This window comes from Hesperophylax consimilis, chromosome 13, assembly GCF_061612785.1.
Source record: "Hesperophylax consimilis isolate HC1 chromosome 13, BYU_Hcon_1.0, whole genome shotgun sequence".
NCBI lineage: Eukaryota > Metazoa > Arthropoda > Insecta > Trichoptera > Limnephilidae > Hesperophylax > Hesperophylax consimilis.
This window is the reverse complement of record NC_142848.1, coordinates 28,574,346-28,602,333: the sequence shown is the minus strand read 5'-3', so window position 1 is coordinate 28,602,333 and position 27,988 is coordinate 28,574,346. Positions and strand designations below refer to the sequence as shown.

At 33.8% G+C, this 27,988-nt stretch overlaps 1 protein-coding gene across 8 annotated transcripts; it reads left to right on the top strand.

Moving 5' to 3' along the window:
* Nucleotides 1-15: 15 nt before the first annotated feature.
* Nucleotides 16-27,482, top strand: LOC149418730 (aldo-keto reductase AKR2E4-like). Of its 8 annotated transcripts, none has more exons than XM_089638957.1 (8): nucleotides 16-170; nucleotides 16,106-16,185; nucleotides 20,749-20,808; nucleotides 23,511-23,687; nucleotides 24,630-24,746; nucleotides 25,303-25,470; nucleotides 26,116-26,319; nucleotides 26,557-27,482. In XM_089638957.1, exons 2-8 carry the CDS (start codon nucleotides 16,114-16,116, stop codon nucleotides 26,734-26,736), a joined length of 978 nt encoding a protein of 325 aa, XP_089495083.1. In that variant the 5' UTR covers nucleotides 16-170; nucleotides 16,106-16,113; the 3' UTR covers nucleotides 26,737-27,482. The 8 variants fall into 8 exon arrangements, with proteins under 8 accessions (XP_089495083.1, XP_089495085.1, XP_089495081.1 ...); XM_089638955.1 differs by lacking the exon at nucleotides 16-170 and adding an exon at nucleotides 4,386-4,521; XM_089638956.1 differs by lacking the exon at nucleotides 16-170 and adding an exon at nucleotides 12,791-13,251.
* The last annotated feature ends 506 nt before the right edge of the window (nucleotides 27,483-27,988 follow it).

Here is a 27,988-nt window from a genome sequence, read left to right as displayed (position 1 = left end):
GTTTGTTGCCCTCCCCAAGCAATAATTCCATATTCTATTATTGATTGGCAAAGTGCAAAATATATTGTTTTCAATTGTTTTATTTTATATATGTTTCTTATGTTTAGGAAAATGTGTATTGTTTTGAGAAGTTTATTTGTGATTTGTTTGATGTGAGGTATCCATCTAAGGTTATGGTCAATTACGATTCCCAGATACTTTATTTGTTCTGTTTTTTCTAGAGGAGGGCAATCGCAGATGTTGGTGTTTAAACATTCGTGTATTTTTATGGTGTTTGTGTTGTTTTTTGGCTGTCCCGTGCTATTTATACTGTATACTGTGAATTTTGTCTTTGATATGTTAAGTGTAAGTATGTTTGAGTCTAGCCATGTTTTCACTTGCGAGATTCCCAAATTCGCTATGTTATATACATTATTCCAATCCTTAGATTTGAAGAGTAAAAATGTGTCATCAGCATAGCTAACTATTTCACCGTCTATTTTCATGCTGCAAAGTTCATTTATGTAAATAGTAAAAAGAACGGGCCCTAGTATGCTTCCTTGTGGAACTCCATATGTAATCGGCAGTGGTTTACTAGTATGGTAAATACATCGAGATAACCGTCCATTCTCTGCTTCAAAGCCTTCCGAGCCGTTGGAGTTTGTGTGCCCTTTGGGGGCTTGTTAAACAAAAAGCTATCATGAACTGTACTGTCATCCGCGTAACAATAAATCGGTGCACGCACATGTCAAAAGGTCATTGATGTGCAACAAAAACAAAGTCGGAGACAGAACCGATCCCTGTGGGACGCCAGCATTCATAATGAATTAATTAATTAATCTGGATTCTTCTGCTACAAACCTATGAATAATCAGAATAAATCATTTTTATTTAAAAAAAATACAAAACCTAATGTGATTCAAATTAAGTCAAATTTACCATTAGGCTGTAGAAAACGAAACGTAAACTTATTATTTTTGTATGTTTATTATCAAAAGCGAGTATTTTGATAATTTTAGGTTTTTCATAATTATAGAAAATTTTAATATGTAATTTGATATATTTTGTTCCCTTATCAGCTTTCACAAGCGAATGGCCTTTTTTTTCCGAGGGCTTGCCTCTATTGATGTAATAAAATTATACAGTAATCATGCATCACCACTAGAGGTGGGTCCTATGAATACTTTTCGTTACTGGGTACAATGAGTACAGGTACAAAGAAATACCTGGTAAAAATACCGGTGACAGAATACTCAAAAGTATTTAATACCGACCTGAGGATTGATTCAGAATAAGTAATTTTTAAACTGCACTCGCATAAATAGCCGTCAAAAATACCCATCCAAAATACCTACTAAAAATACCCATCAAAAATACTTATTAAAAATACTCATCAAAAATACCTTTTAAAAATACCTGGTAAAAGTGTCTATTAAAATATTTAGTCCCGGTATAAAATACTTGTGAGTATTATGGAACCAGGTATTTTGGAGATTTGTCACAAGTACAAGGTATCGCATGAAAATACTCGGTACTTTTACTGGGTACGATAAATACGCCTCACCTCTAATCACCACCGTATACATAAATAAACTATTCTACCGTATACGTCAATGCTTACGGTCAATGCTTTGGTCTACGGGGCAAAAAAGTTTGGGAACCTCTGCGTTAGATATACAAAATAAAGGCCAAAATAGACCTCACGTAACTATATTCCATTGGTCACCATGAAACAGGCAGTCCCCTAGTATGGTGATTTAATGTAATCATATATAAATAAATGTTATAATGTATTATCGTGTATTTTTTAAATAAAAAAAATAAATCTTTGAAATATCTATTCCAAACATCTGTTCTAGTATAAACTCTTCACATCTACTCCCTGTCCTCGCTAATATACTCCGTTCAGACAGAGCGATTTTAGTTGAACGACTCCGTGTTGAATGACACTTGAAAGCTAATCCAAAAATGTGAAAACCCTTTCAACAGAGTTGATCAAGTTTTTAGTTGAGCGACGAAAGTTGAATGCCTGTCTACTTTTGTTGCTCAAGTATGAGTCATCGTCCGATTTTTCTGCCGAATCGAAACTTGTGAACATATGTTTCAAGTCACTTGCGATTTTTAGTTCCCTGCGGACGTAATAAGGACGTAGACGTAAGACGTCCCTAGTGAGTGGTTTATTTATGCGTACTTACTACCTACCATCATAGCATCTACTTCAACGAAATAGTGTATTAAGTGGTCGGATGATATGATGTTCAGATTTATGGATCTATACCAAAGCCATCCCTATCTTTTTGATCAGAAGCAAGAAGTTTACAAAAATAGGAATGCCCGTGACACTACAATTAAAATATTATTTTTGAAATGTTAGTAGAACTTAGTAGCTATTAAATATTAAATAGCACGTCTAATGTTTCTGAATGTTACAAAAAATAATATTTTTTACCTTCATAACAAATTTTAAGGCATCAACAATTGCAACGAACACTTCTTTTATAAACGTATGTTTTGGAACTCTATACATATAAGCTAGACTTGAAAAGGAATCCCTCGTTGACAGGTATCTCAGCGAAAGCGCATAACTGTGTCCTGTTTTTGGATTTTTTCTTGAATCTTGGACAACAGTATATCAAATTGCTCTCCCGAAATTCGCAAATACCATCTCTCTCAATATAATGTTAGAAACACATAATTGATTTTTCCGTATAATCCATTTTCTAGCCCACATACGAAGTTTTTAAAAGTTATTTTTTTAAAGTTCGTTCCGTAAAAGGTCCGAAATCATAGGGACGCACGCAGCGATAACTTTACTTGACGGCATCTTGATTGATAATATCGGTTCGAGTTAAATTGAAACGTCTGAACCATCTCTTGTTCAACTTTTGTCGTTCAACTAAAATCGCCCCGTGTGAATCGAGTATAGTAGGGACTGACTTTGTTATTTGAGAGGGGAAACGGTAATGTCCCGAATGGAGAGTGGTATATTTATGCCCGAATGCCCCATTCTGACAGATCGATTTTAGTTGAACGACTTTTATTCGGTCTGACGCCTACTTTCGACCGCAGGGAATTAAAAATCGCAAGCGACTTGAAACATATATTATGTTCACACTTTTCGATTCGGCGGGAAAATCAAACGATGACTCATACTTGAACAAAAATAGACGGGCTTTCAACTTTCGTCGTTCAACTAAAAACTTGATCAACTCTGTTGAAAGGCTGTTCACACTTGTCGATTAGCTTTCAAGTGTCATTCAACTCCGACTTGATCAACTAAAATCGCTCTGTGTGAATTGGCTTTAAGATAATTCTTAATTATGTATGAATTTTCCATAATGGATAACATTGTGGCTCATCATGGCATCTACTTCAATGAAAAAATGTATTAAGTGGTCGGATGATATGATGTTATATATTTATGGATCCATATCAAAGCCATCCTTATCTTTGGGTTCAGAAACAAGAAGTTTACAAAAATTAGAATGCCCGTGACACTGCAATTAATAATATTATTTTTGAAATATTTATTGTAACTTAGTAGTTATTATTATTAAATAGCACGTCACTGAATGTTTGAAAAAATAATTCTTTTTTATCTTCATAACAAATTTTAGGGGATCCACTATGATATCGACTATTGCAATGGCATATACTCAAGTCTGCCTAAAATATACACTGTCAGTTTTCAATGCTGCAACAAGGTTGATAACCGGTGTTTCCAAATATTCCCACATCCCACAACATTTGCGGAACCTTCATTGGCTTAAGTGCCCTGAGAGAAGTGCAATTCAAACTGTGCTGGATGGGTTTCAAAGCCGTAAATGACATGGGGCCACCCTACTTGTCGGAACTCGGAACTGTGCATTCCAAACGATGTTAATGTTAGGCAAGCAACCCTTCGATCAGCATCTTCAACAGCCATAGGTAGACTCTCAGTACATATGCGCAATCCCAATACCAATTTTGGAGACCGAGCTTTTGCAGTAGCAGGCCCAACAGCTTGGAACAAACTCAAGACTAAAACTAAAGACTCTCCTTTTCAACATGTCGTATCCAGAATAATGACCTTTTTTTTAATTTCTCAGTAGTATTTCATCGCTCAGTCCAGGGGATTTTTCTCCTTGACTACCCACTTTAATGTAATAACCATTTTTTATGACTTGCGGAGAGTACCTTTTACCTCTTCAACAATACTCGTGCAAAAAAGAAAGCATGCGTTTAATATTAAGCCAATTAACGTATAAGTAAAGGAAAAAAAATTCTGCTTGAGAAGGGACAAAAAATCCACTTCGTCGAAGTAGCTAGTAGCTACCTACTTTTATTATCCTACAGGCGCTGAAAAATATAAATCTCATGTCACTCCTGCTAGTTTTGGCGGGATAATCAAATATAAATAATTGACCGATTTTTAAAGCTGTCAGTTCGACTTGTCATTATTTTTACGTGAGTGGTCTATTTATGATTTTTACCATTGGTCTCTCGAGCAGTGTTTTGTGCGGGTTTCTTTGATCGATAACTCATTCCTCATTCGTGACCTCTGTAAGTAACATTGTAATCTTCATTCCGTAAAAAATTAAAATCAGTTTACGCTCACAAAATATAATTTATGCTCGCAGTTATTTATTTACTTCAGTGTTATATTTAGAGCTCGTGTCAATAATTATAATAATTGATATCGTTAACTGCATCTTTACTTTCATTATATGGTCGTGTCACGTATTTTAGTTATATTATATAACTAGCACAGCGGTAAATAAACGCATGTTTTTTTAGCCTATAGAAAATTATTTATTTCGGAGCCGATCCGAGCTGTCGGCGGTACGCGTATCGTACGATTATATTGATGAATTCTGTTTATATCTATAGTTTGTTTGTATTCAATGCTTAAAGCCGGCTACAGGGTTACCTTCATTACACGGCTACCTTGTAGTATGGAAAGTTACTACTTGGCATTACTAATGCCATCGATTAACTATGTAAATATTGTAGGTTATGAATTTAAATCGAACAAACAAGCAATAAGATTAAAAAATATAGTTTCATTAATTTATCGTATCACTCACAATAATATATCCTATCTGACTTTTAGAACATTAGGAGATAGTTTAAAAATTATGATAAAAATTACACAAAATGATAATAATTTTTGCAACCTAATTTAAAACTTCCGTTAAATAACTAAGATTACATTTTAAATATTTATTATAACATTGAATGATAATAAGTTTTCTAGTTGAAATCCTGACTCAATTCACTTATTCATGTAATGTCTTTGACGTCTTCAATTTCTTTTATCCACATACGCGTCATAATATTATAGTGTCCTCATTCTTTACACTGCTTTCTCCACCCGTCAGCTCTACACATCCAGACCATCAAAGCTTCCATTTTTTAATCTTGTCCAAGATGTTTTAGTCGACCTATCATTTTCTTTGACCTTTAATCGACCTAGCATTTTCTTTGACCTTTCACCGACCTTCTTTGTGATGGTCTCAATCGTAATATAGTTGTGCACAGATTGAAAACGGTTTAGTATATATTTTATTAATTAAACATTATCAGTTTCATTAAATTTTATAACTACTGTGAAAAATCACAGGATATTATAATTGTAGGATTTGTGAAGCTGGAAATATTCATAAAATGTATGCCTCAGGATAATTGCCTTTCAAAAACAATTTTGTTTACGAATTACAGAGAATTTGTACATTACAGTACAGTGTGGATGTAATTTTAGGAGCTGCCGTTGGCCATGGTCGCACTCTATGAATGAAGTCAATGTCCCCTTTTTGTAGTTGGTACCCAGCTTTCTGGGATATGTTAATTATAATATACTGAAGGTTTTCACTTCTTGACATCGGAACTCCGTAAATTTCAACATTACATAGTCTATCGTATTGTTCTCGTTAATTCATTTTCATATTTACGTCCGTTATAACTTCCTTCAAATGAATAATTCCGGAGAATCGCATTCCAGAGAATCAATTTTAGAGGTTTTACTGTTCAAAGCTATCATTTGGTGTTTAAAGTTTCAATTTGTGAAGATAAAAATTCCACTGATTTTATAATAGGTTCCAATTGATCTGTAAAGTCCTAGCCCGTCATCGAGGGTTTTCGAGAGCTGGTTAAGGATTTCATTTAAATTTACAGAATTATCGTCAGTACTTTGTTTGTTTGCCCTCGTATTATTTTTCATTTTGTTGTTTAAATTAGAATATCACTTTTTAATTGAGAAATAATAATAGTCAACGTGATTGGTTTGATTTCAAACACTCAGCAAATAACAGTATGTGTGGAGATTTAATAACCAATGAGAGATCTCCGCGGTGACGACACTATTTTCTCACTTCAATATTATTATTTTGCACAGAATGGTAACAATGATTTATTGCAGTTTTATTTGGTAATTGATGTTTATCAGCACTTGTAGATCAGATAAATAATTGCACTTTGTAGATTGAGAAAAACTGCATCGATTTAATACCGGAGTTTTAGATTAGGATACTTATTTTGATTGATAATCACAGTAATTACAGAGACCAATGCTTATCAACTGTTAAACGTTGTTATCTGATTCTCTTGATCATGCCATGTGTCTTCTTCGAGACGTCTCCGACTTTTTCTATCATCCGCATTTGCATCATATATTCTCCGCTCACTCTTTTCTTCGTTCATTTGCTCTGCATGCCCAAATTATCTAAGCGTTAATCTTACTCATTACTCTTACATCAGCCTTGCATTCTTTCCGGATCTCCAGATTTCTCACACGATCATACATGGTTTAACCACACATACCCCTCAGGGATCTCATTTCTACGGCATCAGTCTAGTTTCATCCTTCCTCTGCCAATTCCATGCCTCACTGCCATTGTTTGATCATTTCTGGCCAACAATATTTTGATACAAATAATAAATATTTGTAGAAGAAAGATGAAAAATATATATTCATTGAATACTGCATAATATAATAATAAGAAAATTGGGTTAGTAACTGAGTTTCCTAAGCAACATTTTCCGCTTATAATCATAGAGCTATAATTAGAGGTGCTACGTGTACTAATATCCTGTCGAAACTTCTTCCACAGTTAAAATTCGATAAATGGTTCTCGTAGACTGGAATCGGTAGTTTTTCTTGGAGCGTTGGAGGTCAGTAGGAGGTCAAAAATTGAAACCTATTTTTTTTGCCTATAATGCTGGTAGCAGGGAGGAATACAAATAAATTATCAGGTTTCTTGTCGCTGATAATGTGCGTCTTTCGTTTAAAAAAAAATAATGACATGGGTTATTTTGTGAATTCAACGATGATATTACAAAACAGCCTTATATTATTAAAAATGATTGAAGATAAGTGATAATGCAGTATTTTCTGTTTATGTGATATCTTTAATAGATTTTAGGGCAATATATCTAATCATCTATCATCAGTACTTGAGTTTGCTAAAGTATTGAAGAAATTAAGTAATATTTACACTTTTTCAGGCATCCTAAATAAACCAACTGCATATACGAGGGTTGTCCCAGAAGTAACAAAGAAAACACAAAAGATTTGGGAAAAACTATCTTTATTTCTCAACATAATCTCCTATTAGCTCCATACACTTTCCCCAGCGATATTTAACAGCTTTGATACCCTGTTTATAGTGAGAACCGTCGAGATCCTTCAAATAGCCATACCTCTACATTGTTGGCAAATCTTTTACCACCGAGAAGCTAAATCTGGCGAATAGAGTCCGTGAGCTAGCAATTTGAACATATTGATAATGGTCATCACGATAATGGATTTGTGAACTGGTGCATTGTCTTGATGAAACAACCCTTTCTTTTTCTTGATTATATCACTTAAACGCTGCAATAAGTTTGCATAATACTCCATGTTGATTGTTTTTCATTTTTGAAGATGAAAATTATCCCACGCGCAGCGTTAAAAACTGACGCCATGATCTTGCCAGCAGATGGAACTGTCTTCGCCTTATTTAGAGCCGATTCTCCCATTTCAGCCCATTGTTTTGACTGTTCTTTCGTCTCAGGTGAAACATCGCTAAACACTGAAACATCCTATCCTATTGAAACATCCTCACGATTTTTGGTTTTGTTCCATTGTGAGTAAATGCGGCACCTATCTTGGGCACAGCTTTCTTATGTCCAAATTTTCAGTCAATTTGCAATTTACAGCACTTTTTTGAAATGCCTACCATGTTGCTATCAGTCGACGGCCATCCAATTTTTCTTCACCATTTCTGGCGTGTTCACCTCATTTGGTCCACCACTGCGATGTTTGTCTTGACTCTTTTAAACTTTGCCACCGAATATTTTTTTGCTGTAAATGAAGGAGCAGACTACCCTAGAGTAGAATCTAATTCGGCTTTGATATTGGCTGGACTGAGAACTTTCAAATGAAAGTATTGTATCACGTAACGATGACCAATTTTTTCCATGTTTAAAAATTCACTGAGAGCGTTCACTATTGATAGCTGTCAAACAAAAACAAAAACAACGTAGCGTCTTCAAATTTCGAACTTAAGGTATATAAGGTTGATACTTTCCACCACAGGAACAACGACCGCCATCCATAAGTCAGGTCCGGTACTTCTAGGACAACCCTCGTAAATAATTAGTTAAATTATTAATTTTTTGTGGCGCTAACAGAAAATTCACAATGATAGTAGATGCACGAATGGTGGTAAATAGTGTCAGTATCGTCCTAGCGAAAGACCACCATATAGTAGCCATGTTTAGTGAACAGATCGGAATAGCTAGGTACCTACTTCTCAACTTTCCTCTGCCTCACGACACACCCATTAAAGATGCCGTGCTTCATTCACATTCATAAATCGTCTCATACATACCCTTCTTTTATTCTGACTCTTGACGCGGCCCTACTCAAGTATTTGGTTCACTTGATTGCAGTGGCGGTTCTTCACAAGGGAACCGTGGGGACAGTCCCCACTACAGATATTCCAGAAATCTACCAAGAAAAAACATGACAATTCTTTCAGTTCGCAAAAAATAATGAATGCATTCTTTACATGAAAGTAATTAACAGTAAAGTTGCAGAAATTTCAACTAAAAATTCATTAGGGTAATTTTTAAGCTCGAAATTTGAAAAGTTTCTTCCGACGAATGTGCGACTAGCCTCCTCCGTTACTTGCAGCATACTAATTACTAATATTACTAATACCAACGCGACCGACGAGCCCGAACGAGCAGATTCGGGACTAGCGTCCAGTTATGCGCAGAACGTTCTGCGCAGTTGGGGGACAACCCCAGCGATTTATTCCTACTAAAATGATTCTTCTACTTGGACTGAATACTCTTGTATGAGATTTTAAGAATTTGCGCATGCGTATTTGAATCTTCTAACGAAATCGCAGGGGACAGACTTGAAAATCCCCTTGTGATCGTTTGTTTTAGTTCTAATTATTGAAGTAGGTCAGTTATGCACGGGTCAGAATATGCGTTAGTCGTGTTATAATCGTTTGTGACGTTTAAGTAAAATAATAGTTTGACCGGTCGGTGGCCGAGTTGACATCGCGCTTGGGTCCCACTCGTGCGTAGTGTGTTCAATTCCTCGGCTGGCTAAGTCCTCCATCACAACACAAGCAACATTTTCAGCTTACTGTGGTGGTAGTAGAAGATTTTCAAATATTGTCAGGTTATTCGTAACCCGGGAATGTTTGTCTTTCTTTAAAAAAAAAAAAAAATAGTATTGATATCGATTGATCGGATCATTTCTTATTTCTATAGCGCCGTTCTCGTGGTAAAAGCGCTTTAAACTGAAGTATCTACGATTAACTTGTGTAATTTTTTATTAAACATAATATTTATGAATATTTGGTGTTTCTGGTTAGGTGCGTGACTTATCTTCTTACCTAATAATAATTTTTGTTAGAAATTATTCGAAAAAATGAATGAAGTCGACTTTTTACTGAAAAATAAATTCAGTACGTTAACATTTGACGAAAAAGTAGAAGTGAAACGCCTATTCGTGTATATATTTATATTGGATCTCGTACTCCCATTTTCTGGCAATGAAATGTCAGTATCTACACATAAAAAATGACGGTCCCCACCACCGAAAATGTGCTCGAGCCGCCACTGCTTGATCGTGCCATATTTACATAGTGCGTCCCCAATTTCTTCTATTTTTATTTATCAACAAAATATGTTCACATTAATATATTATATTGTTACATATTTTAATTAACGTAAAATCGTTTTTTTATTCGTCCTACGTCACCACACAGTACAAAATTATTCCTCATTGCATAATTAATTGCATAAATTATTCATATCTCTGAAACAGTTGACTTTGAAAAGTTCCCTTGACCATAATAATGTTGACTGAATTAATTTTTGCTAATAGAACTGCGGCCATCAATTCATGGAACTCTAGAAATAGTAGTTAACACATTGTGGTCATTAATTCTTTAACTGTTCGGTATGCAATTCTGTCAAAGTGACAATTTTTGCTGGATAATTCACCCGGAAAGCAGTTAATTCTTCCTTTCTAAGTGAAGCTTACCAATAAAAAATTGTGTTACCTCAATTTAAAAATCTTAAAAAATATATTTTTGCACTTTCCTGACATAGTTTGGCAGCCCTGTTTGGGTACATTGGGTGCATAGCTTTTTAGTTGTGGTGGAGTAAGTATTTCTTTATGAGATGCTCCGGTATAGGATAGTTCAGATTAGCCAGCTCAAAAAATATATTGCAATTATCATTTTATTTTTGTGTTTTGGTGTCATTAGGTTTTTTGCAAAATACATGGGTGCAGTCAAATCATTTTAACTCTCCTAATGTTCCTTCGAAGGTGTGAGGGAGTGCAGCCCCACATCTGTTAAAAATTGTCCGCACACATGTTTTTATCTTTCGCACACATCTCGAAGAAAGGAACTTGTCACCAGATATGATTTGAGATTTTCACAATCAAAAGTATTATTGCCACTATTTAGATTGCATTTAGTTCGGGAAGAATCTTGCCATCATAATAATAATAATAATATTTTGGTAATTTTTATAGCTTCGTTTTCGTGACAGATCACCTCAAGGGCGCTTAATCATATATAACGATAGCAGCCAATTAAAATATGCGATAAGAAAATGAAGACAATGTCAAAGGATACAGTTGAATATGACCGAAGGAAATAGGGTTGGATTAGCTTAGTTGGATCAGTGGAAGCAGCGCCCCGGCAAGGCTTAAGTTCTGGGTTCAATTCCTGGTTGCGACCAGTGACGGCTCGTGACTTTTGAGTGTGAAAGAGTGCTAAGTTTGAAAAATTCGACATTATTGCTGTTTTTTCAAAACAAGATTTTTTCAGGGAATTTCAGTTTACCCGTGCGCCGTACGGATTTCCTGAAAAAAAATATTTTCTGCTACAACAACATCAATAATGCCTTTTTTGTAATATTAGCACTCTAGTACACCCAAAAGTCACGAGCCGCCACTGGATGCGACCGTATCTTTTTCTGATTTTTCCGTTTCTAATTTTTGTTTGAAAATCGCTAATATTGTCTTTAATGACTTAATATTACAATTTTTGGTTTCACTTATTGGAATATAATATTTAACACAGCGCTGTAGTGTTATTTCAAAACAGTAATTTTTTAAAATTCTTCTTAGAACATGAACAAATATTATATAGAAAATGATTTTATTTAACCCTTCAGTCTAATTTGTTAGATTTTGGGAACAACTAATATGATCTCACAGAAATCGTTGTGTCTCCCTTACTATTGTGGTCAGAAATATGATCTAAACGGTGTTAGAAAGAGAAAACACCACACTTTATATTCAAATCTAGAAGTTAACCACAGTAGAATTAAAATGTGCACCTTTATGAAACCAAAGGTTCCAACCGTAATTTAAAAAAGCTTATATGAAACTTATTCTAAATTTTTATATGAAACAACAAAAAATTGAGGTGACCATAACGTATATTACATTTTTCTAATAAAATATGTGTATTTTTGTTTACTTTTTTGAAATTAAACCATTTAAAAAAAAAATTATGGTTGCATTAAAAATTTTAACATTTCAAAAAATATATGTTTATTTCCAATAATAAAATTTGAAAGTGTATATAATCAACTTTCAAAAAACAGTTTTCGGATGCATTCAGAAATTCTCCATTTATTTGGATTTTATTGCAAAATTTAACTCATAAATATTTATATTGATTTACATTATAGCCTGTTTTAAATTTTATATTAAAATATAATGTTAATTTCATATAACAGTCAAAGGGTGCTGAAGCCATTGATTTACTGCCCAAAATATACAAAATCATACACCTAAAACATAAAAAATTTTGCCAGACGAACCGAGTCGCTCTAGTCACCCGTCACCCATCACTCCGGCCCCTGGGACCTCTCCTGGGCTTGCAGGAGTATCTACTCTAATCTACTGTTGTTGGCACGGTAGCGGAAAATTTTGTTAGTAAATGCACAATGCGTCACTGCATTGTGCGGGCTTAAGTCTGGACATTACTACAGGTTTTGTTGGGATAGAGGGCTCGATAACAGTATCAGTCCTAATATATCGGGACGGATGACAACCCTAATCATGACGCAAACAACATTTCCACTTATTGTAGTAATGTGGTAGGATATTTTCAAATATTGTCAGGTTTTTCTTAACCCTCAAAATGATAGTCTTTCTTTTTAAAATAAAAATATAAAATTTAAACCTCCTACTATAATAATTAACATTGGAGTTACTTGTGCAATGATTGAGGACTAGCAGCAGAAGATTAAACGTGTGATGCCGCATTGAGAAGCCGGCACATTTTTCCTCTCTGCTACTAACCATTCGTTGGACCACTTCAGAAAATTCTGATTTCCAAGAAAGTAAAATAAGACGGAATAATTACTTTTAATCGGAAAAGTAATTATCATTAATTATTTAAAATCTGCTTTTACTTTGTGAACAGCCTGTAGGAGCTATCGGCCTATCATGCGCCATGAAAGTAAACTAACACTCTGGCAAAGGTTTACGGAGAAGGGCTACGTAGTAGTGTTAGTAACTCATAACTTATAAACAGGAACACACTCTACTTTCTTGCTATTGCTGTAGGTGCATTTCTGTGTAATAGACGTGTCAACAGTTCTGTCTGTCTCTATTTCAAGAGTCAATTGCCTACATTTAAGTGCTCATTAATTAAGTATAATACATTCGTATTATCCTTTGCCATTTCATTAATTCCATAAACTTCATTAATAATCATTAATTAAAAATTAACTTTTATTTTTGAAAGCTGGTAAGTCGATAAGGTGAGTTCTTTTCAAATCTATTATTTTAAAATTTCTTTAAAAAAATACCCACCATATTTTTTGTTGTTTAGAAAATCACGATAATTAAACAAGATAATTAAAATTAAAGTGAATAGTGGCAAAGTATTCAATATATTTTAAGATCAATGGAAATATAATTTATTTGAATATATTATTGGTCTGCTGTGAAAATTCATCAACAACTGTTTATTGCAACTTATTTAATGAAATTTTCTCATTTAGTTTGGCTTAAATGTGTTTCATTGATATTATTTTTACAGAAAGCCACCAATATCATAAATATGTATTTTCCATCAAGATCATGTATTTTTAGCATATCATTCTGAAAAGCCAAAATAGTTAATTCATAAAAAAATTTTCAACGACATGAACATTTCTGGTACATCTACAAAATACAGCAGTAATATTTGTCCTAGGATGACCTTCCAAACCCACCTGATGTTATCATTTTCGTGAAAACATTTCCAAGTGTTTCATTGAAATAAATGGCTTTTTTTAATACTGGCTTAGTTCCAATAAAATTAATTTACCTTATTTCCCTAAAATAAAATAACTTTTATATCTACAAAATCTCGTGTTTGCATAAAAACAGCAACAGCTCGTAATGTTTTTGATGTGAAACTTCTTTTGGCGCGCCTAGGAAGGTAAAACCGACAGGACGGCTCCGAAAGGAACGTATCACGCCAAAATTCTGTGCTGTATATTTGCTTCTATTCTCACTAAAATCGGCAACGAATATATACTACACCATGATGATTTTTTCATATTTAACACATTTCTTTGTTTATATTTTAATAATAATAAAGTAATTGTTTTACTATCAATAATATAAAGACTTGCTTACTTTAATTTTCACTTCCTTCAATAAAAATCAACTTCAAAGTTTCACATCTGCTTCCCGTTCCGTGACGTCTATTATTTTAATTTTTTTTATTTCACACATAATATGTATTTGGAAGTCAGTTTTTCAATTTTTCTGCAGATACTCAGGTATTCAGTTTTTCAGCGAGTTTAGAATTTTTTTTTAATGCAAAACTAACAAAACAAAATGAATGTATCCAAAACAGATTTGCATACTTTCAATCTATCCCCATTTGCATATCTTGTACAGTAAACAACTGAATAACAATATTAATTAAACATTTTGTAAACAAGTGGTTATAACATTTTGAAAAAATAAAAAAATAGTATTTGGACGGTCAGTAGCCGATAACAAATTCGTCGGGTTCCCCACCCTAATGTCGTGGGTTCAATTCTCTTTTAACAAGGTCCCCATCATTACACAAGTAAAAAATTTCACCTATAATGATTGAAGAATTTAAATAATTTAAAAAGCAAAGGAAAAAAAGTATATTAAAATAAATACATACAAAGAACAACAACTTATCAGATTTGCACAATAGTACCTACATGTTATAACAGTTTATTATTTGTTGGTTTGTTAGGCCGATTTTAGAAATTAGAATTAAGTATAGAATATTGTTAAAAACACTATTTTGCAGATACACAATTTGAAAATGGAAACGTCACTTCTATAAGATAAATTTAATAAAATATATGCACTCGATAATAATGCATTTTTTTCTCTAAAAGTACATTTTTACTATTTTATTAATTGTTGAAAAAAATTGCAATAAAAATGGCATTTTGATTTTATTTTTATGTTGACAAATCAATTAATACTATAACGATTTAAATTGTGCCTATTTTGATTTGCCGCCAAAATGACATGTTTGTGAATATGGAGTTGCTGAATTCACGCCGGCCAACTTCTTATAATAATCTTACCAGCCACTAACGATTTTTGGGTCATGATGGCATCGTAGCAAGTTTCAACCAAAATGAATGAAAATATTAAAATTACACATTTTTAGAAAAATTATCAGAATTAAAAAAATTTACTTTAAATTTTCCATACGCTTTTAACTGTATCCATAGTCTGTGAAAATATCCCGTTGAAAACATTGCATGGGATGTTTACACAAAGTTGATGTGGAAATTTCAATTTATCATACTTAATATCCAATATGACTTGTTTACGGCAGAAAGTGTTCTGCCGTAAACAAGCCATTTCAGTATTATCAGCAATATACTGATGATAAGATAAATAATATGTAATCTCTAAATTTAATGACGATAGTTAATTATTTTTGTGAAGTACCAACGTAATATTATTATGATAGTAGACAGTTCTCCAATTCATTTAGATCAAGTCAGAACTCTGGCAGTTTGTGAAGTTCAAAGTCATTCTGTTACGGTTCATGGATTCATTTGACTAAATTCGATTACGTCGCCTGAACTTGACTAATATCTTTCAAAATAACCAAGCAATAAAATCATTAAAATTTAATTGCTTTTAATTTAAATTATGAAATTAACGCATGGTAAAACTTTGTATGATTATGTTATAATTGAGGAGATTCGGAAATAAAGCGTGATGGTTAGGATTAGAAGTTGATGGTTTTGGCAAGTAGAACGGATGAACGTAGAATGGAGTGTAAAGAGAATGTATGACGCGGAAGTTAATCGTTGAAAAAGTCGTGGATACCCGAGGAAGACATGGCACGGTCAAGTGAGTAAAATACTTGAGTCGGGTCATGTCAAGAGTCAGAATAACAGAAGACTATGTATGAGACGATACATGAATATGAATGAAGCAAGGAGTGTGTGGAGTATTGTATTGTCTCTGCCTACCCCTGCGAATAAACTGCATGATGGTTAATGCCGCGAAAGAAAATCTGCCTTAATCAATGGATTCAGAGGAAACCGCCCTCTTATAACTACTATTTTTTTAAGAAAACCTTTTTTAATGTGACAATTTTTTTCTTTTCAGATTTCAAAATGGCAAAAGCCGCGACTGTCAAACTTAACAATGGCCAAGAAATGCCCCTTTTGGGTCTAGGAACCTATGCTGTAAGTATATGTTTATATCATTTGCTTTTTTGGAGTGACTTCAATTTTAGTTTTTCAAATTTTAAAATTCAGAACTTTTCATTAATCAAAACCCAAAATCTTATTATATAATGTGTGAGCCTTTAAAACTGACTGAATTAATTTAAACGAATTATTAGCGTTAATGTAATTAATTGTATGGAAAACCTATAAAATAATACTAAGAAAGCATAATGACAACATACTATGAAAAAACGTTTAGAAAGAGAAGAATACTCTGAATAGGTAATATAAATAGTAGCCTTCCATGTAGATTTGAATGGAAACCAATATCGCCACTGACTTAGTAATTTTTCATCGCTCTAGTTCATTTTTGTCCAACAGACCATTTTTGGAGAAATTGAGTTAAGTATGTAGTTGTTCTCAGAAAGCATTTATTTATACGATACAAGTGAGAAAAAAAATTTAAAAATATTTTTAATGTGTTTTCAAGACGCAGTTTACTTTGATTTCACCAAAATTAAACAACATTCCGAGCGTGTTTATCCAACACTTTGTTTTACATCCAAATTAAAAATGTGTTTTCTGCGTAATTTTAAACATTTGGAACAAATTTTAGTTAAAAATAATAATTCATATTACTTTAGAATGAGCTTAATTTCATTGAATATGCGTTTTTCGTAAAAAAAAACTTCGAAGCCCTATTTCTCCCGATTTACGTTTTGGTCTGTTGGACAAAACCAAACTAGAGCGACGTTTTGACTATTGGATTGGGACAGCCAATCAACATTGTGCGCTCTATTTCTCTTACACTGCATGGCATCGTATACTAATCCCAGGGAGAGAGCGTATGCACATCATCGACAATCGTCCTAAAATCTATTTATAAAAATCTTCCTTCGCACACATCTTCTATGAAAATGAAAAAGATACTAGAATATCGAATGTCATCATATTCCTACGCCATATGTTCAACTAAAAACTTAATATTTCTTTAATTTATTTTTTATTTTTCATTATTAGATCATCACATTTCCTCTTTTACCTTTAGTAAGTTCGAATTTGAATAAATCACTTCCTCAAAGATATTATTGATGTCCATTGATAACGTGCATACAAACTCTGCCTGGGAATACTATATTTGCTATTACATTTGATTTTGAATTTGAACTGAGAGACCGAATTTATGAATTTGAAATTTGAACAAAGAATGTTCAGACTTGAGAAAAACACGTCCACATCGCATTTCTTGAATATAAATTTTTCATAGCCGATAGTGCGAAACGCATGTTTACTTATGCATCCGTCCTGATGATGGACACCGCAAGCCTATCCGAAAAGTTAGCACAAAAAGGAGGGAGCGCTGCATGGCTCAGTGACACAAACACCCTTAAAAATAAATATGCATGTCTGTTCAGGAATGTTTGAAAGTTAATATTTTATGTTTGAGCCCAATTTATGTGGGCCGGTATATTGGTCAGAATATCCACACAATTTTACAACACTGAATTTCTCTTGTGATTCCTGAGTTTATTATATAATATATCAATATTTAATTATATCGGTGGCCGAGTTGACATCGTGTTGGGTCCCACTCGGGCGTAGTGTGTTCAATTCCTCGGCTGGCTAAGTCCTCCATCACAACACAAGCAACATTTTCAGCTTACTGTGGTGGTAGTAGGAGATTTTCAAATATTGTCAGGTTATTCGTAACCCGGGAATGTTTGTCTTTCTTATTTAAAAATTTAAAAAAAAATTAAATTAAAATCTCTGCGACTGTGACACGTGATCCATCAGTGACTACTGACCGTACACGAATATATCACCTGTGATCTATGAAGTTTCACTAAAAAACATACATTATGTTGAAAAGTGCCTCGTGGTCAGATAAATTGCTTTGGAAAAGCCCCGAATGCAAAGAGTTGAAATATAAATATTTCCCAAATACTGTTAACCTTTATATGAGTGCAAATAAACCATGTCTTTGGTTATCCTATAACCATCAGAAATGAGGTGAAAGGGTTAAGCTCTTAATGTAATGCAATTGCAAATAAAATAGTAAATAGTCAGATGCAGTAAATGGGACCTGTGAGGCAATTAGTTAATTCAAGCTCCTTCATTAACACTTTGTCGTCGGGACACGGCATTTGCCGTTTTTCGCGGACTGTCGGTCAACTGCGGGACACGGCAAATGCCGTTTTTGTCGACTGTCGGTTTTTGGCGGGAAACGGCATTATACGTTTAGTTTGAGTCATTTCACGTATTGGACTAATTGTGAAATTATGATGTAATCAAAGCAATTATAATTTATTTTTGATGATCAAATGTCATATATGATTTCTTTGAAAATTTCAATCGAAAATATTATTTGGTTTAGAAATTGTTCCAATTTTAAGAAAGCGATATATTTTTGAGCTAATCGCGAAAAACACCCGCTATAGGCAAGAGTCTATTGTTTTAACTGCCCGACTACAATGTGTTAACATAAATAATAAAGGTTAATTAGGAAGTTTTCAGTTTTCCATTGAAGATTTTATGCAGTATACTGACCCATTTAAATTGGACTTAACCAAAGAGAAGGCATATAAATAATTTGTAATAGGTTACATCCCCGGCATCATTCTTACAATATTATTGGGAACTATTTAAATGAGCACCAAAGTATAGTGAAACTCGCTTAAGAAGTTCTCATGCTTAAGAAGTTCGGTTTTTCAGTCCCTCGAAGAATGAATTTGAAAAATGTTCCAATTCGTCCCACGGTTTTCCCACTTAAGAATTTTTTTTCTGGTCCCTTGGAAAACTTCTTAAGAGATTTTCACTGTATTGATTACCAAATTGCTTATGATAATTTAGTAATCGGTCGCCTGAATATGTTTTTGATACCAAATATAATAATAAAAAATGACCACCAGAACAAAATTATTTTAATTTATTAAAAATAATTTCAGAGCACAAATGTATTGGTAAATGTCCGAATTTTTTTTAGGTAAGATTTCGAGATTGATCGCAATCCAATCAATCTTTTTGCTTTTCTGTGTTTTTTTTTTCTTTTTCATTTTTATTAAAGCCTACAATTTTAAAACGTTGAATTTAATTTTAAAATACTAATTTATTTATTGATCACCGGAATCTTGATACATCACCAAATATATTTTTTTTCTATCGGAACCAATTATCAATCCCTTGGGCAATTTTGGGAGATATAAAGATATATAATTTGAGAGATATCTTCACAGACAACAAACACCCGTACAGTCTTTTTGGGAGATATATCTCCCAGCCTGACACTGTCTCATAAAAGTTGTGCTATCTCATTTTGTATTACGGTGAGATATATGATTTAAACAGTGTTAGACAGAATATATATAATAAAAGTTTACCATAGACGGTCAAAAATTTTTTTAAATAATTCTATGAAACAACATTTAGCATATAAAAAATTATTGTCAAGGCTTACAAATTTTTTAGTAAAATTTTTTTTTTAAAACACAAAGTGACAATATCTTTTATTATACCTTTTTCTAATTAAATATGTATTTTTAGTTTTGTGTAAAGTGGCCATTACGGTTTACACTGTATAAACCACCGATAAGGCGATGCCATACGTAGTAATGCAAAATCATGTTTTTTGGTTTGAAAATTTGGTCGCCTAGAAATGTTGCAGATGCTTTAATTAAATACTGCGAGTAGAATACATCTTGGCCTTTGAAATAATAGAGTATTTTTTAGTCTCTTTATAAGCCCAGAAAAAAATAATGTAAAGGCCTATGAAAACTGCTTTAAAGTCTCCTACTTACGAACCCATTTTCTGTTATGATTTTATTGTATAATGTGGCAAGTTAAGTTATTTATAAAATGTTCGAAAAAAAATTAAATATTTATGCCTGAACATCCACAAAATAAAATAAAAGGCACTTTTAGGCCATGTTTTTTTCTTGCATAAATCAAAACAGGCGGATGGTGTTAAGCGGGAATTTAAACCTTATCGCCATCTACGTAAGGGTTGTTATTGATAGCTGCTCAATTTAAAATATTACACGACATAGTGCATCGCCATAAGCGACTTTAAAAAGTTGATCTGTGTTTGCATTAAAAATTTTAATATTTTAAATTTCATACGTAATTGTCGATTTGTAATACTATAATCTGAAGGAATCATTCATCTGTTTTCAAAAACAGTATTTTATTTTGAAATTCATTCTAAAACAGCGAATTTATCTAGAATCGAATGAGATAATATTTTCCACGGAATCTGTATTCTGACAGTTCACTTTAGTAACATGTCAGAGGCTTTAGGGGTTAATAGGTTTAGTTAGGTTAGTATTATTCATTGTTGCAATATAACCTAATAAACAAAATAATGTAAATTAATTTGTTTGTTGAATCGATAACCTATAATTTTTTGATGCCTAGCTTTTGGTGCTAAAATTTTATTCTTGGTGGAAAAATGCAAATATTTGAGCATCAAAACATTGGTGCTCAATTAAATACGAGCGGATGATTTTCATGGCTGGGAGATACATATTTTATGGGGGTCACTATTTGCTAGTTCATAAGTGTTTATTTTTTTATACAATTGCGCAGTTGAACTTTAACCTGACTGATGAAGGAAACGCTCTTCCCACTCTGTCCCACCTGGATGAGGTAAAGTATTGGTGATTCTGCCAACGATAGCTTTGGTATGGCTCAAAATAAACACATCCTAGAAATTTTATATCACAAATTTTATGTGTTCAAATTCTAATAAACTTTACATAACTAAATGCACTCGATAATTAAATACCAAGCGGTTTTTACGGTGTCCAATTAACGAGTTTGTGCTGTAAATAGTCAATATATTACTTAATATTTTTTGTTCACAATATTATACATTAATGATATATAGTGAAAAGGCTGCAATTTATGAAAAAAATGCGCCACTTGTAATGTTATGTTATAAATTCAAAGCCATACCAGATATATCGTTGGCAGATCTGTAATTTGAGTTAGTTTGTAAGAGACCTGTTATTCTAGAGATTATATCAAATTTATAACTATGTACTATGTAACCATGAGAATTAAAAGCATATCTATCTACTCTACGTTGAAAACCAAGCACAGTAATACATTATAGACCGTACTAAGCCTATAATATTGGAACCAACAGTGCTACACTCGCCCAAACACATACACATGCGCATCTTCTGGTTCTGTTGCTGTGAGTGAGGTTGAAAAAAAAGACAAATATTTAATTTTTTAGTCATAGACACCTAAATCGTTGACCGCCGAAGAGCGCACATAGAAACAACCAGACCCTGTGCAGAAAAGTAAAGTTTGTTGAAATAAGAGTTTAACAGTTTGCAGCGCAGTCCATTGTGGGACTTTTCTGCGCAAGGCCTGTATGTTCGTTTTTAACCGAACGATCTACAAATCAAGTTGTGTAGCGACACACAAATAGAGGAGGAGAATTAATTATAACACATTTGTAAAAGTGTCTAACTAAGTAGTGCAATAAAATATTTAGTTTTGGAAATAATCTCGAACTTTTGTTTACCCGGATTTGTAGTTAAAGTTTACACGCACCCAGCAATTTGTGTGCCATTATAAAAAGGACTAGTAATTCGTAAGCAGATTTTATCAGAACTAAATAGTGATATTACAATGCGATTAGCCTGTATTTCAACAGATTCATTTATTGACAAATCATTAAATGGTCAAGCCTACTCCCAACTCCGCGCACTTGGTTTGTTCCCCTTTCTCCGGTGGGCTGGTCTATTAATTTATATGTCTGTGGTTTTAGTGTAGATATTCAGTACCTAGAAGACATTAATAATTTCTGATACTCAGAAATTAGTGTCACTGATTTTCCCTTTGTGCGGCCGGGCAGTGCTGTCGTCCAGTAAGTTTCTGGAAACTTTTTGTTAAAAAAACATATTTTCTGGAAAGCTGTTGATTTTTCCTTGCCAGTAGTATAATTAATATTATGTATAGCATTAGTTGCATGGTAGAACATATTATTTTTGTAAGTACAGTATGTATTGTAAGAATTTGTTGCTGAAAACCCATTGTTACAAAAATTAGGTGACACCACCGTGGCATTTCCCCTTTTTGAACAATACGCAACCTTTTCTACTATGGATCCTCATTAATCACTTTTTCCAGCATTCCACAGCTTTCGCAAATCACGGAGAGAAAAAAAATCTTGTGTCTGGAATTTGGTAAAATGTAGAAAAATAATAATTGATAAGGATTTAAAAATGATTAAACTTTGTACTTACACATAGGATATATCTCTAGTTCATTGCACTTATCAAATATCATTGTTTGTAATGTTTTGTTATTATCTATTTTCTTCCTATTTAGAGATGCAACGATTTTATGACCATGTGTTTATGATAAGAGTATAAAATGGTTATTTACGATTTGCAGTGATTGTAGATTAAAGTAGGCAACACATTACGCTATATGCATCATGCCTTGGCCTATTTCAGCATATCGCTCGCTATACACTACCAATGGGAACGTATGGCGAGCGATATGCTGAAGCCACGAAGATACAGCGCACTTATAACGTGGTCTGTCACAGGCTTAAGAACAAACAACCTTAACCCATTCACCGCTATGCATAAATAATCCGTGCTTTCAGTGCAACGTGCATAGGTATTTTATTATATCTCGTATCCAAAACATACTCAACTCGTATTTCATCTGCCACCGGTACAAACGGTATTCAGAAATTATCTCACAACTATTCCATTCCTAGACTGTATTACTTTCACGTCTTGTAAACTTTTTCCTGTCTGTGTTTTAATATTTTTAAGCATTTGTATATTTAGATTCTGTAGAACCTTTTTTTTTTGTAACAATAGATTTGTTTTTATTAGGTAAATAAATAATTTATAAATAAAAGAGAAATTAGGAAAAAGGTAGAAGTAAAATTTGAATGCAATTTTTTAAAATATCTTAAATGTGTGGCTAATACATTTGGGTTCAATTTAGTTTTTGAAATATATTTTTATTTTTTAATGAAATTTGTCAAATTAATATCTGTATAATATTTTAATTTTTACAAATCTACACAAATTTAAATAAATTTAAAGGGGATTAAAAAATTATGTCAAGAAGAAAAAAAAGTAACACATATATGAGTGTAAATCAGAATATGGTGAGAAGGTTAATTTAAAGAACTTTTAAAATGTATATCTTTGCTTCACCGCGCACTTTAATTTTTTTGTCATGTTATACTTAGCTGTAGGCAACTTAAGTGTACTCTTATGCAAACCAACACTGCCTTTCATATGCATCATACTTTTTATGTTCTCCTAGTTGGAATATAAAATGATAGTTTGTATTTTCTGAATTCCCAGCGCGACGGCAGCCAGAACAAGGAGTGCCAGCAGTCAGTGGAGGCGGCTATAGCAGCCGGGTACCGTCACATTGATACGGCGGCCTTCTACAAGAACGAGGAAGAGGTTGGACTCGGTATCCGAAATAAAATTGCCGATGGGACCGTCACACGTGAAGAATTATTTCTCACAACAAAGGTTATTATGGTTTTTTTTCAAATGTAATTTTTTTATGTAATAATCTTGTAAGTTCAGCCTATATTTAATGTGATAAGAAACCCTATAAAATATGCAATTTTTAATAGCAGTAAGTCTTCACATTAATAAATCTAAGAATTGTATATTCATGCTCGATCGAACATGTTGACTTGGAGCTATGCTCGTCATTGCGTCCACACGCTTGCGCAGCTCGACACAAGACTCCGTAGATATATGTACCACCAAGACGCTCATTCAAATCGTAAATTTCTGTCGAACATTAAGCAAAAATTACGGTTCTTGAATTTTTTCACATCACACAAAAAAGCATCGAGCGAGATGGTTCGCCCGTTGAGACATATTCATAAGATGTTTCTGATGAAATAAATTGGGTTTTATCCAAAATATCAAAACAAAGCTATGTTTCTGCTCTGATTGCTCTCAAAAATAGTAAAAATATAGACACAAATCTTGTAGAAACGAAATTATCTTAAGTTCCCCGTAATTGTATCACTTTTGCTGCCTCCTTTTGACATGAGTAAATTCCGCATGTCCCGCAAGTATGTAAACTCGAGTTCGAAACCCCCCCATTGCTTCATTCATTCGCCCGTCTTCATGTTCTACTGCGTCCTATCATCATCGAGCGTAAAACTAACGAAACAAAATGGCGCATGTATATTCGAACATCTTTTCAGATATTCACAGACCTTCATATTTTCATTAGTTTTCCTACTCTTTTATGCGACCCTCGAACACGTAAAGGTTTGCCAAGCAGTGGTAAGTCACACTGGACAGCCGACATTTCTTTCCTAGGTTATCAATAAACATCCGACATTGATCGTTGGGCTGGATGAAATGTGCCCTATTTTCATATGAGGTAAGCACTACTGATTATAATTATATATATATTATATAATTATAAACTTCTTTTTTGTATTTCAGCTTTGGAATGACGGACATGAGACTGAAAAGGTGAAGCCGGCTTTGGAAGCATCCTTGGCTCGATTTGGCTTGGACTATGTCAACTTGTATCTCATACATTGGCCAATCGGTGTGAAGGTAATACATTATTCCCATAAATACAATATTAACAGATAAATAATTAAACATTGGCTATTATCGTAACAGTAATTTCGGAAAGCAATCTCACAAAATAAAAATATATATTTTAAAAAGTTATAACAGCATGATATGTAGTTTTGAAATTTTAATCTAACAGGTTTATTTATTGCACTTTATTTTATTTTATTCAGTGGTCGGGATTAAAATTGAAAGAATGCTAGGCTGTTTCAAGTGTAACAAAAAAGACAAAGCTTAAATGGTTTGAAAATACATATTATAGAGGGGATGAACTTAGAAAAACAATATAATGAGAACATATATCGCAAAAGTGAGTGAAGAGCAGAAAAAGTCGGGGACCTTCGAGGAAGACGCAATATTAGACTTGGTTGAAATAAGAAAGTCAACTGCCTCGCTCAATCGTTCAAATAGTACTGAAGTTATGGTGATGGAACTTTAAAACCATATAAGCTACCTCTAACTCTCAACGGACATTTGATCATTTTTTTTTTTTTTTTTTTTAATTGACCTATTAATCCCAAATTTGTGAATGCAGGATGACGGAACCTTCAACGATGTTGACTACCTGGACACCTGGAAGGGAATGGAGGAAGTCCTCAGCCTCGGTCTGACCAAGACCATCGGAGTCTCCAATTTCAACATTCCCCAGCTGGAGCGTCTGCTCAAAAGCTGCAAGGTCAAGCCTGCCGTCAACCAAATTGAGGTAATACCTTCTTCTTCTTCAAGAACCCTCTGGCATCCAGCTTGAACAGAACTCTGAGGTGAGCCAATCCTGGGATTCTCTGCAGGGGTAGGCAAACAGGATAGACCGCTACACACTCCTTGCTTCATCCACATTCATTTATGATCTCATACAACTAACCATCATGCTGTTTCTCCGCAGGGGTAGGCAAACAGGACAGACTGTCACACACTTTTTGCTTCATCTACTTTCATTTATGATCCCATACACACTCTTCTGTTATTCCGGTTCTTGACATGACCCTACTCAAGTGTATTACACATTATTGAATGTGTTATGTCAAAATCGTGTTTAAAAAAATTGACTGAGCGTAGCCAAGTCCGGTTTTAACTGGGACTACTCGAGCGTTTTCCATTTCGTCTTCCTATAAATTTGTTTGTTAAGTTCAGGTTCCGGATAAAGATGGTGGCAAAAATCATTTCACTGCATATAAATAGCTATTCTGGAAAAAATACTTAATTAATAATTAGAAACATACTTCTTTGGACGCGAGGTCTAGGTACTGTTCACGTAACTACTTGTGTTTTTTTTGTTAAGATTCAATTATTTGTATGAATGTGTACCCCTTTGCTTGTGATACTACTCTATTTTGTTGGATGTTTCCAGATGAACGCGAACCTGACACAGAAGCCCCTGCTGAAGTTCTGCAAGGAGCACGGCATTCAGGTGACGGCCTATAGCCCCTTTGGCTCCATGCCAGAGATGCGCACCACTGCGACATCGCCCGCACCACGTATGGACGATCCCATCCTCACCGCCATCGCCAACAAGTACGGCAAGAGCACCACACAGATTGTGCTGCGATACCTGGTGGGTTCATTCCTCCTCTTATATAGACATAGACATGTTTGGTGACCAAATTTGAATAGCCATGTACTTCCCAACCTTCCTTCTCCCCAACTCCTTCCCTTTCCCTCTGCTTTCAGCCTCACAATATACCCCGATTGGGGATGCCATGGTCCAACCAAATCAGAACAGTTAGAAGCTGTTGGATCTCTTGTTCTTGCTGCGCTTTCTGTTTACTAATTTTGTTTTGTATGTTCCTAGTTGGATAACGGCGCCGCTGCCATTCCCAAGTCGGTGACCCCGGCCCGCATCGCCAAAAACATCGACATCTTCGACTTTCACCTCACTGCCGAGGAGTTGGCCCAGGTGGATGCCTTCAACAAGGACTACCGCGTCGTGGCTGTGCCCTCCTGGAAGGACCATAAGCATTTCCCTTTCTAAGTGCAAACTGATAATCCCGCCATCAACAACGTAAAGCCTTATAACCTTCAAAACCTCAACTAATATTGTGAACCTTTACAATGCGATTAGCCCGTCACGTGGCACGTTTTGACAACATATATTTGTTTTAGTGAAACTTCATGATGACATATGCAACAGTCGTGTACATCAGGTTAAAGCCCTAACAAACAACAATAATTAACCTTTTCAATACCAGAGTTCCTCCTGAGGATAATGAACAAAAAAATTTACATCTTCTGATTTTGTGAAAAAAATAACCCCGTATTTTGTATATCGCTTGTGAAGGATATTCCTCAAGGTCTATTTTTTATGCTAAATTGCAACCTTCATTCCAACAACAAATACTGTAAATATAATGACAGATCCTGTTTTGGCTTTTTTGCTTGGACTGGGATCCATTATTACGCATCAAATTAATATATTTTTTAAATAAAACAATTGTTTGGGTGATAGGTTTTTTCTTTACTAATAAAAAATAATCCTATCAGGCCTAAAAATAATGAAAATCAAATTTCTACCAAAAAATTTCAAATAATTATTTAAGTTGTTATCAGGCTTAAAATGTGGTCTATATGCGGAAATAAAAGTGCGGTACTGAAAGGGTTAATATGTAATATAATTTATACCTTTCATCATAATAGTTATTAATATTATTTTTAAAATGTATACATTATCTTTTTTTAATAAATATAAATAAAGAATAATTATTCTATTCTAAATACATGTATTTGAATTTCACTTTTAATTTTTTTAATGAATGTAATTCTTGTAAGAGGAAATTAATCCACTTTCGTACTTCCGATCGAGCTGAAACTCAGCAGATAGACTCGTTGTCAATGACAGAGCATTCTATCAACTTTTGGTGGCAATCATGTGCATGCACGCGGACAAATACGCATTTCTCTGATGGATGACGTTACAGCAGTTAACACAAAGTTTGCGGGGGGGTTTTTTAATCAATTTAAGGCAATTTTTATCAGGTTCGCACGCGAAATTACGCTTCATCTAAAATAACTATAACTTCGAACTATTGAATTTAAATAAAATTTTCAGTATTTTACCTTATTCGAAATCTTTTATTATGATCTGGTCACAAATTTTTATATTTTTGGATAAACAATTATGATATTAAGGTTTAAATTTAAAATATGATTAAATTTAATAAAATTAGTCCGAATTGCTCGAAATTGTTCATCGAAAAAAAGTCCGGGAACTTCGTCTTCACTAAAAT